General features: G+C 40.7%; 1 protein-coding gene across 1 annotated transcript in view; it reads left to right on the top strand.

Moving 5' to 3' along the window:
* Positions 1-16,600, top strand: part of LOC134227838 (glycine receptor subunit alpha-4) — a 180,638-nt gene extending 164,038 nt beyond the window's left edge. Inside the window, exons 6-8 of the mRNA XM_062709521.1 lie at positions 3,884-4,180; positions 15,604-15,833; positions 15,926-16,600. Coding sequence (XP_062565505.1) covers positions 3,884-4,180; positions 15,604-15,833; positions 15,926-16,381 — 983 coding nt within the window. The 3' untranslated portion in view covers positions 16,382-16,600. The remainder of the gene's footprint in view (positions 1-3,883; positions 4,181-15,603; positions 15,834-15,925) is intronic.
* The last annotated feature ends 1,441 nt before the right edge of the window (positions 16,601-18,041 follow it).

The raw sequence follows: 18,041 nt of genomic DNA, 5'->3' as shown, positions 1-18,041 counted from the left end.
ACGTAAAAGAATAACATCAATATCAATAATGAGCCTTTTTTGTTTCATTAATAACTTTGCTTACAAAAGTCAAATCGCTTCGCAACAACAACTGGCCTCTCGCTTAGGAAGTATTCTATGAAAGCATCGTGTCGATTACATTTGAATAGTTAATGGGTCGCAACACGGAACAGTTTTTCACTTATGTGGCAATTCCTATAGTAATTTCCATACAAACTTAAAACTGCGCGTGCTCAGTCTAGTTACATCCAAATTAGCTAAAAATTTAGGAGGGTTAATAAGACATCAAATGTCATCGTTTAAGCATAGGGGAGCGAAAAAGTCAAAATTTGAATCAGTCTATTGTGCAGCACTCTACGCGAAAAGGCCTCGTACTGTGCCTCGATGAGGCCGATGATTTTTTCAGGAACCCCCTTGCGTCTCAGGACGCCCCACATATTCTCGTGATGACTTTTTCGTGGTCAATGAATACCAAGGGACTCTTGGAATTCGTTGACCTGCTTCAGAATGATACGGAGCGTGACAATATGGTCCACACAGGATCTTCCGGCACGGAACCTGGCCTGCTGCCGTCGGAGAGTCACATCGGTCTTCTCCTGAATCCGTGCTAGTATAATTTTGCATAGAACTTTGAGAACGGTACACAGCAACATAATGCCTCGCCAGTTATCGCATACAGTCAGGTCAGGTCACCCTTTTTGGGCACCTTCACTAAGATACCTTGCATCCAGTCGCCCGGGAAAGTTGCGGTGTCCCAGATATTACGAAATAAACGATGCAGTAGTTGAGCGGATGTCATGGGGTCAGCTTTGAGCATCTCGGCTGATATGCGATCGACCCCTGGGGCTTTATTCAATTTTATGCTTTGGATGGCTGTTTGAATCTCTAACAGTGATGGGCTTCGGAGCTCATAATCAGGTGGTGGAAGAATTGTGGAAATTGATTTAAACTTTGAAACTCAGTACAGGTTCCCAGGTTGGGAACCGACATGTAGTTTTAGGATCAATGGTAGTCTTGATGCTTTGCTGAGGCAGTCTGTTCGGTTCAACTTTGGAAATCGTGCCTGTCCGCTGTCCAATAACTTTATGCTGCAATTCTCGACCTTTCTTCCTACAGTTCAATACATAGAAGGTTGGATAATAAATTAAACATTTATATATCGTTGTTCCGATCTATGCAAAATGGGTAAAAAAATCGTTTTGTCATTTTCGAAGAAGTTTCTAGAAAAATTTCAGAAGCAATTTTTTTAGAAATCTGGGAATTCTTGAAATCCATTTGAATTTCTTTAAGAATTCGTTCGGAAATTCCTTTAGTATTTGTAAGTGTTCGTAGTTCAGTGTTGAGTGTTTTTGATACTTTGTGAACTTTAAGTCGTAAAATGTTTAACAGTACAAGAAGTGTCCGCATATGTAGTTCAGTTTTCTCCGTATTATGGTGATTTGTCCCCCCCACTATGCAGCACGCAGCCAACGCCACATGAAGGGTTTAAAAACCCCACAATCAGAGTTCGCTCCCGACTTCAGCTAGATAGCAAAGAGGACACCATGATTATCAATCCTTGAAAGAGGAAAAGGAGAAACACGATGATGGCGAAAGGTAGCACCCCATCACCAATTCGTTACAGGAAGAAGTGTCAACCGCTAATAGGCGGGAAGAAAGCCCCCCCCCCCCCCCCTAATTACACCGTATAAGCTGTAACGTGGAGGAGAGCCAGCCGCTGATTGGCGGGAATAAAGCGATGGATGGGACCCCCACCGAATAGACGAAGTCAGGTTAGGGTAGGCTAAGAAAGTGGGACGGTGTGGAAGAGAGTCGGAAAGTCCGAATAAATGTAGCGAATGAAACCAAAGAATGTGAGTTTTTCTGTGCTTCCTTGCGGTCATTCCTTGTATCTTGAATCTTCCCGTTAAGCATGCCGACCCTAAGGTTTATTTTAGTCAGGGAGTATCAGGAAGGCTAGCCGCTGAGCGACCGGCAGTTACATATTGTAAAGTTTTACTAAAATTATTTCTGGATAAATTTTCAAAGGAATTTACTAAAGAAATTTTCGAAAACTTCCTATAGGAGTTTGCGAAGGAATTCCTTCAGGAATTGCCGAAGGTCTAAAGAAATTTCTGGAAGAGTTGCTAAAATAAAATTCCAAGGAATGTCCGAATAAATTACAGGAGGGATTTTCAATGAAATACCTAGCACTATTTCATTTAGTAGTTCCTGAAATAATTTCCGATGAAATTCCTAACGGAATAGATTCTGAATAGATTCCCAAAGAAATTAACGGTGCGGTTACTGAAAATATTTACGAAATAATAGCTAGAGGAATTCCTAAAGAAAACAAAGGAGTTCTTAAATAAATTTACAAAGAAATGGACTCCTAAAAATCCAAAGGAACTCCCGATGAAATTTTCAAAGGAATTTTTAAACAAATTTCCGAAGAAATTTTAAAAGCAATTTCAAAGATTTTACTAAAGCAATTATTTAAGCAATTATTTTATAGGAATTTTTGAAGGAGCTTTTCAATTAATCTTCGAAGGAATTCTTGGAGGAATTTCCAAATTAATTCCTAAAGGAATTTCGGAAAAGATTTTCCGATGAAATTTTTAGGGGAATATAAAAAAAATCGTGAAGGAATTTCCACATCTCGATATGGAAGAGACCATCGAGATAAGGAGAGATCGAGGAAAGGAAGGAACATTGAAATGGGTACTAGATTGAGATCGAAATATGAAGGTTATCGAGATGTAGAAAGCCAAAATGTGTGTAGGTTGAAGGGACACAGGAAACCATCGACATAAGGAGAGATTTCGAGATATAGAAATAAGAAAATTATTTTAAGCTTTTAGTGGAATGTATTCACTTGTCATAAGACGAGTTTGTACTATTCCATTTTATTCCACTACTTTATTGTACATTTGACAGATACGTATTTCGACCTCAACAGTAAGGCCGTCTTCAGTGTCTCGTACTTGACTCGACTTGTCATTATATTTTAAACTGTCTGAAAACGTTTTAACTTATTAATCCCTTAAATGAATAACCTCTCCAATATAGTTCTTACTGCTGTCATTTAAACCGATTACGCGAAAATTGCTAATGCCCCTCTATAACCAGAACTTTAACTCCGCCAGAGATGAAAGGATTATGTTAATAATGAAGGACTGACAGTGGAGTAAATCTGCTTGGAGAGTATTTTATTTTTGCAGAAAGTATTGACAAAGCTATTAGTTCCTAGTTAGAACCTTCTGTTAATTTTTAATCATAGCAGGTAAATATACGATAAAAGTGGAAACGGTATGAAGTCCTTCGTTTTCTAGGTCTAAATAACGAGAATAAATCAGAAAGGATAGAAAAAGATACTCCTTGTAACATGGAGCATATTCACTTTAAATTTTATTTACATAAAGCTGTGTCAATCTAGTAGTGTCTAACAACTTGCTCTTCAACCAATGTATGAACTGTATCAAGCGATACTGATATTCATCAATTTTCAAGGTATGTAACGTTATTGTTGATTTGCTTATTTTCCACTGAAATAGTATCACAGCTTGAAACAGTTGCACATTAGTTGATTGAGTGATAGTTTGTTGACCTTTTAATAACAAGCTAGTTCGGTCCATCTGGATAATTGATTTTTTGTGATCAGGTAACAGTAGGTAAATGAAATTTAATCCCGGAAAGTACAGTGGTAATTGGGAGTTTGTCCATCAATGTCCATTGGCATCCTCATAGTCATTTTAGTATCATCATCATCATCATCATCATCATGAAGTGCTCAATAGATATGTAGTTCGCGTTCTCTGTTTAGTCACATAGCCGCACAATATCACTATTCCATTTGAAGATACTCGCCAGTCACCTGGAAAATTGTAATTTGTTTGCCTTTCAGAAATTGCGACCCTCACGCACAAGTTCTCCTCGGTGACGCTGTACAAAAACTCAACCGTACGGTACGCCTGCATGATGCACGCCATTATTGCCTGCCAGATGGAGTTCCAGCTGTACCCGATGGACATCCAGATCTGTCCGATCTACATCGAGAGCTTCTCCTATCACAATCAGAAAATCCGCCTCAAATGGGCCGACAACGGGGTCACCATCAACCCGGAGCTCAAGCTGCTGCAGTACAACCTGGGGCAGCCGCTGCAGCTGGAGGAGAGTGACGGCTACATGCCGGAGAAATACGGTGAGTGTTCAGGTCGAGTGGGGATCCGTTCTTTTGTCGATGGATTGTCCATAGAATGTGACTCTATGGTAACAAACCGAATAATACCATCGCAGACGTCATTACCTCGTGTTGAGTTTGGTCACTGACCACTTGGCGAGAAACTACTTGCATTTGCGTCTTCACAAAATGGTCCAAAAGGGGGAGAGGAAAAGTTGTTTTTGTTTTATGATATTAATAGTGGCAAAACATACTTTTGCATATAAACAATAAAGACGGATCCATAAAAAAAGTGAAAAACGATCCATAAATAACATCTGAATGTTCCTTAAAATGCTACCATAAATCCATAAAATAGTTCAGCAGACTCCATAAAGAATAATTTTTTGATCCATAACTAAGCTAAAATTTAGCAATTAAAAGGGAAATATGTTTCATTAACATGGCCAAGAAAAACATTACAATTCTTGATATTTTCCCATATATACATACATATGACAAATGATCCATAGATCTTTGGAAAATGATCCATAAAAAACTATATTTTGAACCATAAAACTTCAAATTTGCGCATTTTTTTATCGTGATGATGATCCATAATTTCAGTAATATGATCCATAACTTTAGTCATATGATCCATAATTCTGGCCATTTGATCCATAACTTTGTTCAAATGATCCATAGTTTTGGTGATATGATCCATAAAAATTGATAAATGATCCATAGATTTTATAAAATGTGTGGATCAATTAATATAGTTTCATTGGCCTTCTTTCCAAGCATTATGGATCACATTATCAAAATTATGGATCATATGACCAAAATTATGGATCATATTACTAAAATTATGGATCATCAACACGATAAAAAATGCGCAAATTTGAAATTTTATGGATCAAAATATAGTTTTTATGGATCATAAAAATATTCTTTATGGAATCTCCCAAACTATTTTATGGATTTATGGTAGCGTTTTATGAAACATTCAGATGTTATTTATGGATCGTTTTTCATTTTTTTATGGATCGTTTTTGCACATTGAACGGTGCAAAGTTAGAGCTGCCATTAATAGTTATCAGTAGAAAACTTTATACAATCCTACAAGCAAGCCTTATTTAGGCATCAATATGACTTTGAAGTAACTTTGAAAATCTAACTACCATATTTACACTACAAGAACTTGATAACCTAAATTGGAACTAATACCCTAATAGCATCTTGATCCGAGTCCAAGCAACGGACCCTTCCACACACTCACGACTCATCAGAGCGTTCGTGTAGTGTTTTAATGCCGACCAGACAACGGACCTCGGAATTTCGTGTTCTCGGAGGAGTACTGAAAATCATCCTCAGGAACTTTTTTTGAACCCGTTGGAGTTTAAGATTAAGGTTTTTTAACAGATCTCCCAGACCGGCATGCCGTATTCGATCACAGGGAGTATGGTTTGCTTGTAGACAGCAAGCTTATTGCTCAGGGACAATGATGACGCCATGGTCTCGGAGAAATGAGCGAAAACGGAGAGCTTTTCTCAGAATTCTGTGGTAATAACGACATGGTGACCGAGAGATCACTCTTCCCTCATCGACAGGTTCACAAGGTCACAGGCTCTCGTGACGGCTTTACAGAAAATCAAATCGACCACATCTGCATCAGCCGAAAATGGAAATGGAGCCTTCTTGGTGTACAGAATAAACGTAGTGCCGATATCGCGTCTGATCATCACCTCCTCATCGGCGAAATACGCTTGCGCATTGCGCGGATTCGTCGGCAGGACGAAAGAGTTGGACAACGGTTCAACGCATGCCGACTGGAAGATGCCACGGTAAAACGGTCCTTCGTTGAATAACTGGAGACGCGTGCTGCAGATATTCCGGAAGATGGCAGTGTGGAAGATCAATGAACAGCCATCAAGAGTGCCTTCATCTCCACCAGCGAGTATAATCTGGGCGAACTGCGCACCCAGAGAAAACAGTGGATCACCGATGAGACCTGGAGGAAGATAGAGGAGCGAAGAGGAGCCAAAGCCGCGATTGAGCGATCAAAAACCAGAAGAGCCAAAGTCTTAGCCCGTCAACGATACTCGGCTCTGAAGAAGGAAGTGAAACGCTTATGTCGACGGGGCAAGCGAGCGTGGGCGGACTCACTGGCCGACGAAGGAGAGAGAGTCGCAGCAAACGGGAAGATTCGGCGGGGTGAGGATCTATGCAACGATGCCTGTTACTCGCAGGCCGATTAACAGGGGAAAGAATCAAAATTCCATAAACTTTATTCAGCAAAGTTATAAAATTCCTAGAATAATATTCGATTAGACATTGATTTTAAAGTTTAAATTATTAGGCTTACTTTTAGTGATTCTTGCTGTTATTGTAGGGGATAAATCCTATGATTCTAGCTCAGTAAGGAGCAAATATCTGTAGAATCAGTTAAAGTTTTTATTGTAATATTTACTAGTTCTACATGTTGTGCACAATATCTCACCTATTGACGGTAACGAACACTAGAAATCAGCTTGTGCTCTGTTGTCTGTCGCAATCTTAGGAACCTGGGTTGTATGTTCATTTTAGGATCATTGTTTAGGATTACGTTAAATTAGCTCACCTTTTTTCCGAGCCGCAGGTGATTTATGGAAGTGGATGATAATGCAGTTCTTCTATATGTGTTCCCTAACAATCTGTATATATATATTTGGAGGTTATAGCAGATTTAATGACTTTTTCCACTAGTAACTTAGAATTCATTGTATCCCTACCTTCTAATGCATGAATAGTAATTAAGATTAGGATATAGTTAGTTAATAAGAACACTAGCAATAATAATTAGATATAAGAGCGTTTTTAACTATTATTTTAGATTTAGCGCGATCCCTTGATCCAATTCACGTTTGTAATACCATGTAGTCGTTTTGTTTACATTTCATCTTCGCGAATCGTTCCTGCGCAAGCAGGCCGATGTGGTTTCTACATCAGTAGCGTGCGTTGCCAGTAGGGGCTTTGCTACCAATCGACGGGGCGTAGTTAACAATGCCTGTGAAAGACGCGAATGGTCAGCTATTGACCGACCCAACTGACTAGCTGAAACGCTGGTTCGAGCACTTAGAACACCACCACCTCGGCAGAATCTGCCTAGGATCCGACGTATAACACGCGTCAATGCCGAAACTCCATCACTGCTACAGATTCAAAAGCCATCCAAAGCATGAAATCGAATAAAGCTCAAGAGGTCGATCGCATATTAGCCGAGATGCTCAAAGTTGACCCCATGACAGCCGCTCAACTATTGCATCGTTTATTTTGTAATATCTGGGACTTTCCCGGTCGACTGGATACAAGGTATCTTAGTGAAGGTGCCCAAAAAAGGTGACTTGAGATATTTTATAGCACATTGTACAAAATAATAATGGAGGAAGTTCCAGTTAAAAGACGACGAAGCCATGCTGTATCGAAAAATCCAATTTGGTTTACAAGAGAGATAAAAAAATCTTAAAAATCATAAGCAGAAAGTACATGAAAACTACAAGAATTATGCGTCTTATCAACATTTAGAAGAATATCTTGACATTTGTAATCAGTTGAACTCTGCTATAAACACCGCATTCTATGAATATAATTCAAAAACAACCGCGAAATAAAAACCTACACAGAAAATAATAATGAAAAATAAACTTGACATGATGAAATTTACGCTATTCAACGCTGAAATAGTCCTCTTCCTAACAAGATTGCTTACAACTTGTATGAAATATTGACGATTCTCGTCAAATATTGTATACATTTAGGCTATATCCCGTGTGGAATTACGCTAATAATGATGTTCCATTTATGTGCATCATTTTTAGCATACATTTCAGTGGATTTTTCTATCTGTGTAATTGTCCATCAAAACTTTATTTAGATGGTAGAATAGGTAACAATTCAGAGGAAATATGTAATTTGTTTGCTGATTTCTTTCAAGAAGTATATACCACACACTCAGAAGCTGACCGAGATCGTGACTTTTTTGATTTTTACCCTGAATTCTCAAATGACGTTGGCGTCAATTACATAAATGTGCATGAAATTTGTGATGCATTGAAACATTTGGATGCATCTAAGGGCTCCGGACCCGATGGAATACCTCCAGTGTTCATTAAAACTCTAGCAAAAGAACTCACAGCCCCATTATTCTGGATTTTTAACAAGTCGCTGAAATCTGGATGTTTCCCCAAAACATGGAGAAACTCATTTCTAGTTCCAATATTCAAATCCGGTACAAAATCCAACGTCCGTAACTACCGTGATATTACACTTATATCATGCATACCAAAATTGGTCGAAGCAATTGTTAATGAAAGAATTTTCGTTCAAATTAAACATCGAATCACTTCTATGCATCACGGCTTCTACAAAGGTCGTTCACAGCCACAAATCTAACAGAATTCGTTAATTATTCTTTGGAAGCAATGGATAGTGGTCATTATGTGGTCATTATCAAAGCATTTGATCGCGTTGATATATCCATGCTTTTGTTCAAATTGCAGAAGATGGGGATTCAGCCAAAACTTCTACAATGGCTTGACTCGTATTTAACCTTTACTGTACCGACCCATTTTTTCAGTAACTTTTTTACCTTCAATCTACTCTAACTTCAAATATCCACCGATTTTGATGCCAATTTCTGGTATCGATGCGTCCAGAAATTCATATACTGTTTTGTTCCCGGAATCTGGAGACAGTTCATGGTTCCGGAGATATTTCGGATTCCGTTGGGGTAATAGATTTTTTTCGAATCCTTTTCTCAGCAATTTAATGATTGTAAAATATAAATTCATCAACAGATGTTATAATACGTAATGCAGAATGACCTCATAGATTCCCTGTGATTGTTAGGCCACTTTGGAAGTACCTGGTGCCTGTTTCACTGTGGGAAGTGGCCACTTACCAACCCAATCGAAACTAAGCCTTGTGACGTTTCAAACTTCACAATTTTGCATAGCCAATGCATTTCTGGCCATTTCAGGCATTATATTTCTGTCTCTGTCCATCTGGCCATGCCTCTGACCCTGAGGAAAAGTGGCCACTTATCGATCCGACGCCATGCGACGTATCAAACTTCATGATTTCGTAAAACCAATTCATTTCTGGTAATTTCGTGTATTTTCTGTCTGTGTTCACTTGGCCATATCCCGGATCAGGTGCCCTGGGAGAAGTGGCCACTTATTGATCCGAATCAAACAACGCCATGCGACGTATAGAAACTTCATGATTTTACAATACCAATCCGTGTATTCGTGTATTTTATGTCTGTGTCCACTTGACCATGTCCACGGACCAGGTGCCTTGGGGGAAGTGGCCACATCGATCCCGATCAAACAATTCTGGCAATTCGTTTTTTTTTCTGTGTGTGTATATTTGGCCATATCCCGGATCAGGTGCCCTGGAAGAAGTGGCCACTTATTGATCCGAATCAAACAACGTCATTGCGACGTATCAAACTTCATGATTTTACAATACCAGTTCACTGCTGATTTTTTTAAAATAATTATTTTTATATGTGTGTGTTTGGTTGTGCCTCGGATCAGGTGCTCTGATGGTTATACCCCGGCCGATTCGGGAACAGCAGGGACAATGTCCAAGGGCTTGACGATCCCTCCCCAGGCCATCTGCGAGTTGTGGCGCCTGCCTAGGATGTGGTGTGGTTTGACAGTGGGCCCTGTTAAACCTCTATAAAAAGCTGCATGTATCCGCAAGTAGGCTGCGCCAAAGCGACCGTGTGCCGCTCAAAGCGCACAAGCGCACGGCCCTCCGACGAGACAGGAGGTTTGCGCAGGCCCAATAAGCCTCCTTTAAAAACAACTATTACGAACGACATAGAAGATAATACGACTCGATACAATCGGCAACGACCTACGCGACGAATAAAGGATCACGATTAGAAGCTTGGAACATGGAACTGCAAGTCGCTAGGCTTCGCAGGTTGCGACAGGATAATCTACGATGAATTACATCCTCGTAACTTCGATGTCGTAGCGATGCAGGAAATCTGCTGGACAGGACATAAAGTGTGGAAAAGCGGGCATCGAACGGCTACCTTCTACCAAAGCTGTGGCACCACCAACGAGCTGGGAACCGTCTTCATAGTGCTGGGAAACATGCGCCAACGCGTGATTGGGTGGCATCTAATCAACGCAAGGATGTGCAAGCTGATGATTAAAGGCCGTTTCTTCAACTATAGCATCATCAACGTGCACTGCCCACACGAAGGGAGATCCGACGACGAGAAAGAAGCGTTCTATGCGCAGCTGGAGCAGACATACGATGGATGCCTACTGCGGGACGTCAAAATCGTCATCGGTGACATGAACGCTCAGGTAGGAAGGGAGGAAATGTATAGACCGGTCATCGGACCGGATAGTCTGCATACCGTATCGAACGACAGCGGCCAACGATGCATAAACTTTGCAGCCTCCCGCGGAATGGTAGTCCGAAGCACTTTCTTCCCCCGCAAGAATATCCCCAAGGCCACATGGAAATCACCTAATCAAGTAACGGAAAACCAAATCGACCACGTTCTAATCGACGGCAAATTCTTCTCCGACATCACGAACGTACGCAATTACCGCAGTGCGAATATTGAATCCGACCACTATCTCGTTGCAGTATGTCTGCGCTCAAAACTCTCGACGGTGATCAACACGCGTCGGAGTCGTCCGCCGCGGCTAAACATTAGGCGGCTACAAGACGGTAGACTAGCCCAAGACTACGCGCAGCAGCTGGAAGTGGCACTCCCAACGGAAGAGCAGCTAGGCGCAGCATCTCTTAAAGATCGCTGGAGAGATATTCGATCCGCCATTGGAAGCACCGCAACCGCTGCACTAGGCACGGTGGCTCCGGATCAGAGAAACGACTGGTATGACGGCGAATGAGAGCAGCTAGTTGAGGAGAAGAGAAGAATGCAGTATGGGCGAGGTAGCTACAACACCGCACGAGGGCGAACGAGGCACGATACAAACGGGCGCGGAACAGACAAAACTCGATTTTCCGGAGGAAAAAGCGCCAGCAGGAAGATCGAGACCGTGAAGAGACGGAGGAACTGTACCGCGCTAATAACGCACGAAAGTTCTATGAGAAGTTGAACCGTTCACGTAAGGGCCACGTGCCACAGCCCGATATGTGTAAGGACATAAACGGGAACCTTCTTACAAACGAGCGTGAGGTGATCCAAAAGTGGCGGCAGCACTACGAAGAGCACCTGAATGGCGATATGGCAGACAACGGTGGCGGTATGGTAATGAGCCTAGGAGCACGCGCGCAGGACAAGCGACTTCCGGCTCCAAATCTCCAGGAAAGCCAGGAGGAGATCGGCCGGCTGAAAAACAACAAAGCCCCTGGAGTTGACCAACTACCAGGAGAGCTGTTTAAACACGGTGGTGAAGCACTGGCTAGAGCGCTGCACTGGGTGATTACCAAGGTTTGGGAGGATGAGGTCCTGCCGCAGGAGTGGATGGAAGGTGTCGTGTGTCCCATCTACAAAAAGGGCGATAAGCTGGATTGTAGCAACTACCGCGCAATCACATTGCTGAACGCCGCCTACAAGGTACTCTCCCAAATTGTATGCCGTCGACTAACACCAATTGCAAGAGAGTTCGTAGGGCAGTACCAGGCGGGATTTATGGGTGAACGCTCTACCACAGACCAGGTGTTCGCCATACGTCAGGTATTGCAGAAATGCCGCGAATACAACGTGCCCACACATTATCTATTTATCGACTTAAAAGCCGCATATGATACAATCAATCGGGACCAGCTATGGCAGCCAATGCACGAAAACGGATTTCCGGATAAACTGAGGGTTACGGCAAGGTGATGGTCTTTGGTGTCTGCTATTCAACATCGCTTTGGAGGGAGTAATACGAAGGGCAGGGATTGACACGAGTGGTACGATTTTCACGAAGTCCGTCCAGTTATTTGGTTTCGCCGACGACATTGATATCATGGCACGTAACTTTGAAAGGATGGAGGAAGCCTACATCAGACTGAAAAGCGAGGCTAGACGGATTGGACTAGTCATCAATACGTCGAAGACGAAGTACATGATAGGAAGAGGCTCAAGAGAGGTCAATGTAAGCCACCCACCCCGAGTTTCTATCGGTGGTGACGAAATCGAGGTGGTTGAAGGATTCGTGTACTTGGGCTCACTGGTGACCGCCGATAACGGTACCAGCAGAGAAATTCGGAGGCGCATAGTGGCTGGAAATCGGACGTACTTTGGACTCCGCAAGACGCTCCGATCGAATGGAGTTCGCCGCCGCACCAAACTGACTATCTACAAAACGCTTATAAGACCGGTAGGTACGTGGAGGAGGCGAATGAACCACGAGTTGCATCAGCTGTTGGGAGAACCATCCATCGTTCACACCGCGAAAATAGGAAGACTGCGGTGGGCCGGGCACGTAGCCAGAATGTCGGACAGTAATCCGGTAAAAATGGTTCTCGACAGCGGGCAAGGTGGATCGATCAGGTTGAGGACGATTTGCGGACCCTCCGCAAGAAGACTTTTATGTGCAGCACAGGCCACTCCGGCCTTAGTCTGATAATAAATAAATAAAATACAAATGCTTGCATACTTGTTCATTTATTTAATGAAACGAATGTGATGAAATTTGCATAAAAAGTTTAGTCACAAGATGAATCATCGCACAACTGTACCATGCGTCTCCATATGCTTTTATGCTTATATGCTGCTGAACAGTTTTCAAATTTTTCTTTTTATCGTTTCTCCTAAAAACATCCATGAGAACATTCAGATATCGTAATAACTTAGATTATCGTTATAACTTAATATTTTAACTTATATGAACAGAGAATCATGCAAACATGCGAGTGACTTCAACTCGGTTAAAGTGAGTACACTTTTCCAACTTTGTGACCAAACCACGGAACTTTCCCAATCAAACAAAAGCGCCAGTAACCAGTCGATCCAGCCCAAATAAAACACATGAGCATCGCGAATACAAATTTCCTGTCGACCAGTGTTATAATAGGAGCCCTCCTTAGCCGTGCGGATTGAATCTTTTATCGACTTCCCTGGCCATAAAAGTATCATTGTGTTAGCATTGGCGTAAATAAGGGTGCCCCCCCCCCAGAAAATTTGAAAATCGATTTCCAAAATAGTCCATTTTTATATACCACAAACATATTTTCTCATTCCTCATTGCATCATACGTCTTCTTCGATCAATTGTTTGGCACAGTATCGACCTGTGCAAAATGATAAGTCCAAGTAGATTTTTCAGATTTTTAATGCCAATCACTTTCATTGCCATTAATTAATCAAGTAATTGCAAAGCGTGCTAACATTCTGGATTATTGATTATACCATGTTAAAAAACAAGTATGTTTGAAAAAACATACATTCTTGTTCTGACATCCAACGACGCGACGGTTAGATTCAAACGAAGCGGGAACATTTTTGGGCCATAATTTAATAATTAATAGTCGTGACTGTCTACTGTGGTGGCTTAAATTAGGCCGATACAAATATTTAAAATCCATTTTGTCTCCCTCCCCCTCGGATTTTTTTTCGCCAAAAAATGATATTTTGAGGGGGCAACAAAATAAAATTCGGATAATTTTGAGGATTTTCAAAACATTCTTTAACAAATCCGAGGAGTTTTTTGATTTTTTTTCATTTTAATATTTATTTTTTATTATCCCCCCCCCCCCCTTGACCATTCGGAGACTAGTAGGACAAAAAGTCAATTAAATATTTGTAACGGCCTTAGTATTGAAAAAAAACCTTTTTTCAATTTTATTGATGGGCCGCTATCTTATTCGGTACTATTTATTCCCTGATATGCCCCTAACCGCAAGTCGAGCACATCTGTATATGGGATCCATATACATATGTGCTCGACTTGCAATTAGTGGCAGTGATGCTCTGGACAAAATTTCAGCCAAATCGGTCAACATTTGAGCGGTGATAAACTTGTTGGAACTTCATATTATAATTATAAAACAAAGAAAAATTTTACAATAATCTAACAACATCTAAAAAATTTGTGCAAATATCAGGATTTGTTTTACTAGCTTTTTTATTTGGTAGGCTCAGTCGTATATGGCGCTTTAAGAGCCGCAATTCTTTGGTATGAAAATATTAGGATTATTAAACTTTCACAATATGATGGAGATTGCATTTAGTTTTTTATGGACCCCACAATATCAACAAATCCTCTTCGTTTTTACCTTTATTAAGTGAGGAATTTTCCTGAGCTTTTCAACTCACCGTTTTTCATTCAAAATATGTTTTTTTTTCATATAATTGAGCGTGAGAAAATAATCTACCCCATCTTTTTCCCGTTAGCCCTTACGTAATTAGTGCACGGGCCTCGCAACCTTATGCTCTTGAAAATTCGGAACATCTCCATTATTAAAAATTGTAAAATTGTGAAGAAAGTACGGTCCCTCGAAGCTTTCCGCATATCATACAAACAGTAATGAAGAGATCCAAAAACTGCAAATCAGATTTAGACAAACTTGTGCATAATTCATGAAAATACAATGAAATACGCTCAAACCAGATACGATTGATGTTAACAACAAGACAAATAAACGGCAAAGGCATTAAAAACCCTTGGCAGTCTATGCATGCAGTGTTCTATACCCCCTTAAAATATTGTCCCCCACCAGCTGGGGCCATGGCCACCTCTAGACTGGGACTCTAGTTACGCCTATCTTTGTTAGCCTCATGATATATAGATGCAAAAATGGTAACTTGGCTTAGAAACCTCGCAGTTAATAGCTGTGAGGCGGCAATGTCCTAGTAGGGGATGTAATGCCAATGAAGAAGAAGATTAATCATGTACTTAGAAAGAATAAACTTCCCTTATAAATATCAGTGTTTACAAGCTGACGATCCACCCGTGTTAGTCGATGTAGGTAGAAAGAATTTTTCATAGAAAAAGGTCACTGGGCGGAAGGAATCACGACCGAACAATTGCTTTACCCTAAACTTACCGAAAATATTTTCCTTGGAAATGCAACAGATTTTTTTTTTGGAAATTTGAAAAAAATAAAAAAAATAATGGATAATTGAAAAATAAAAATGGTAATTCAAAGGAGTTTTCCGTAAAAATTGGAAAGTATTCCCTGTGGAAATGCGGAAGAATTTCCCCAGATATTCATTCTGTCTTTATTCTTTCTTTATTTTTTCTTTCTTCGGAATTCTACAGAAGTGCAATTTTTCCCGAAGATTTTATTTTATTTCCACAGGAAATTGTTCACAATTTAAATAACATTTCGTTTATAGAGTATTCCTATAGCATTGACGTACGACGAATGCGCCAGAAAGGAAAACTGTAAATTGAATTATATCAAACCAATTAAAGTCTCGTGTCGAAGTAATGACGTTCGAGGTAATGGGTTGGAATCATTTGAAACGAAAAACAAACGTTTGATTAAAATTTCCAGGAAACTTCTCCCGACTGGCGGTGTATTTCCGTTTCGAGCGGCAGATTGGCCATCACCTGATCCAAACATTCGCCCCATCGACGTTGGTGGTGATGCTATCGTGGTTCAGTTTTTGGCTGGGTCTCGATGCCATTCCGGGCCGGGTAACGCTACTGGTGACGTGCATGCTGACACTCGTGACGATGTTCACCGGAATGAGAGCGGATATTCCTCCGGTGGCGTATGTGAAGGTACGTACACACACACACACGGCACATTGGTGCCCCATCCATCTCTTATTTATGGGCCATGTTCGATAATTTTTCTTACCTCTCTAATTAAGGCACTGGACCTATGGATGGCGGGTTGCATGATGTTTGTGTTTTCAGCACTGGCTGAGTTCGTGGTTGTCAAAGTGCTGGACGTGCAATACCAGTACCAGGTGAACAAGGTACCGAAAGTACTTCCAATGCGAATCAGTGCCATGGAGAAGGGTCAATGCACCACGGTGGCCAACTGGGAGGGTGGAACGGTCAACGTTCGAACGCGAAAGCCAACCCAAACACCAACTACACCCGGTCAGACGTCGCTGCAGGGCAACGGAGGCCCGCAACCGCCGCCTGCCAAACAGCCAACGCGACGGCAAAGCATTCTGTCGGTGGCGTGGACCGACACGGACACCGGCATCGAAAAGATTATGTGGCGTGAGATTGACAAAATGTCGCGTGTGATATTTCCGGGCTTGTTTCTCGTGTTCGTCATACTGTACTGGCCGATACTGATTTTCAAGACGTCCTGATCGACGATGGAGCTGTAAAAACCTGCGTTGCAAACAATTCTTATCTAGAGTTACCCTTGCCCGATGCAATTTCACCCGCGCCCCTGTATGCTTATTACTTTAACAAATCTTTCTATATGACTATAATCAATACTAATTTACTATTTATTCAACGACTCATAGCGAAGATAAGCTTAGCTAGTTTTCATTTTCGAAGACGAACGATGTATCTTACAGAGAGTTATAGGGGAAGAGGTGGTAAAATGAACAGGGGTGGTAAAATGAACAGTTGGCTATATTTATATTAAAACACTATTTAGGCGTATGTTAACCATGCACACGTTTTCTTTGAAATAAAATAAGGTACCTAAGCTAATATTTTGGTTTTGAGACCGAACGAATAGCTGTTACTATCCAAAATATCAAACGAGGCCGTAAAAATTGGGCCTGATGTAATTTTCAACTATTTTTCCGCAAGCTTTAATTCTTAATAAGTTCATCATAACATTGGTTCAAACCTTCACAAACAACAGCGGCAAATAGGACAACCTTCACAAAGATGTTGCAGGGATAAATAATAAAATTATTGGTTTGTATCGTTATACGAAGAGTTTTTATCACATGGTATGTATGCGGGTAAAATGAACACTTGTATCAAACTTACAGAAATGTATGATAAAAGTTGTGCAATTGTGAATATCAAATAACCAAGATAAAACTTTGAATATGGTAATTTAATTTTAAAATAAATGATGTTTTAAAACTTTTTTCCTTCTTTTATTATATTGATGATTAAGAGCTTTTCAAAAGATGTACCAGATTTTTCAAAACGTTATCGTGATCTAGATTAGTTGTATATACAGTGCTAGAGTTAAAAAAAGAAAATTAAATGTTTCAAAAGGGTTTTAGAAGCGATGTTCATTTTACCACCAGGCAGTGTTCATTTTACCCGCACTATTTTTGAACATGCAAAATTTCGATGTTTTTCATTTCGAAGAAAAACTATATAAAACAATGTTTATTAGCGAAAAAATTGTTCAGTGCAATAAGAATATGAGTTAAATTGTTGGGCCAAGTGGATAAACTGGCAAATTATCCTTGTTTTATAATTGAATTCAACGCGTTTCCTTAACGTGTTCATTTTACCACCTGTTCCCCTAATTCTTATAAAAGACTAATGATTCCACATGCATATTCAAGCTCAACATATTCATATCCATTTCATAATAGATTTTTCATCATGAGGTTGTATGTGGCTTTCAGGAAAATTGTTCGGTTTAACCTACCTGTTCCACTTTAGTTTTTATTGGTCTAGTTTTAATGGCTCGTCTGTCCGTCTATGGAGACCGTTTGACGGGAGAAACAGTACCTTGAACCGCAGAATGGGTTCAAATACACATTTCGACTGACATTTCGTAGCCGGCGGATTTCACCCTTATTACAATTCGGTTGACGGCAGGTTGAATCTTCCTACGCAGCAACTTAGGGTGCTTGCAAGGCTTTTCACAGTAAGAAGTGATAAATGAGAAGTGAGAAGTGAGACGTCTCAATACTCACTTCTCATTTCTCACTTCTTACTGTAAAAAGTAAGAAGCGCGAAGTGAGTAGTGCGACAGGCAAATGCAGTTGGCGGGACTCGTACTTGGCTAATCTGGTTCTCTACACTCCTCAATCTTCCGCC

This window comes from Armigeres subalbatus, chromosome 3 (genome assembly GCF_024139115.2).
Source record: "Armigeres subalbatus isolate Guangzhou_Male chromosome 3, GZ_Asu_2, whole genome shotgun sequence".
In the NCBI taxonomy this organism is placed as follows: domain Eukaryota; kingdom Metazoa; phylum Arthropoda; class Insecta; order Diptera; family Culicidae; genus Armigeres; species Armigeres subalbatus.
Note: the sequence above shows the minus strand (reverse complement) of the source record. Positions and strands in the feature narration are given on the sequence as shown.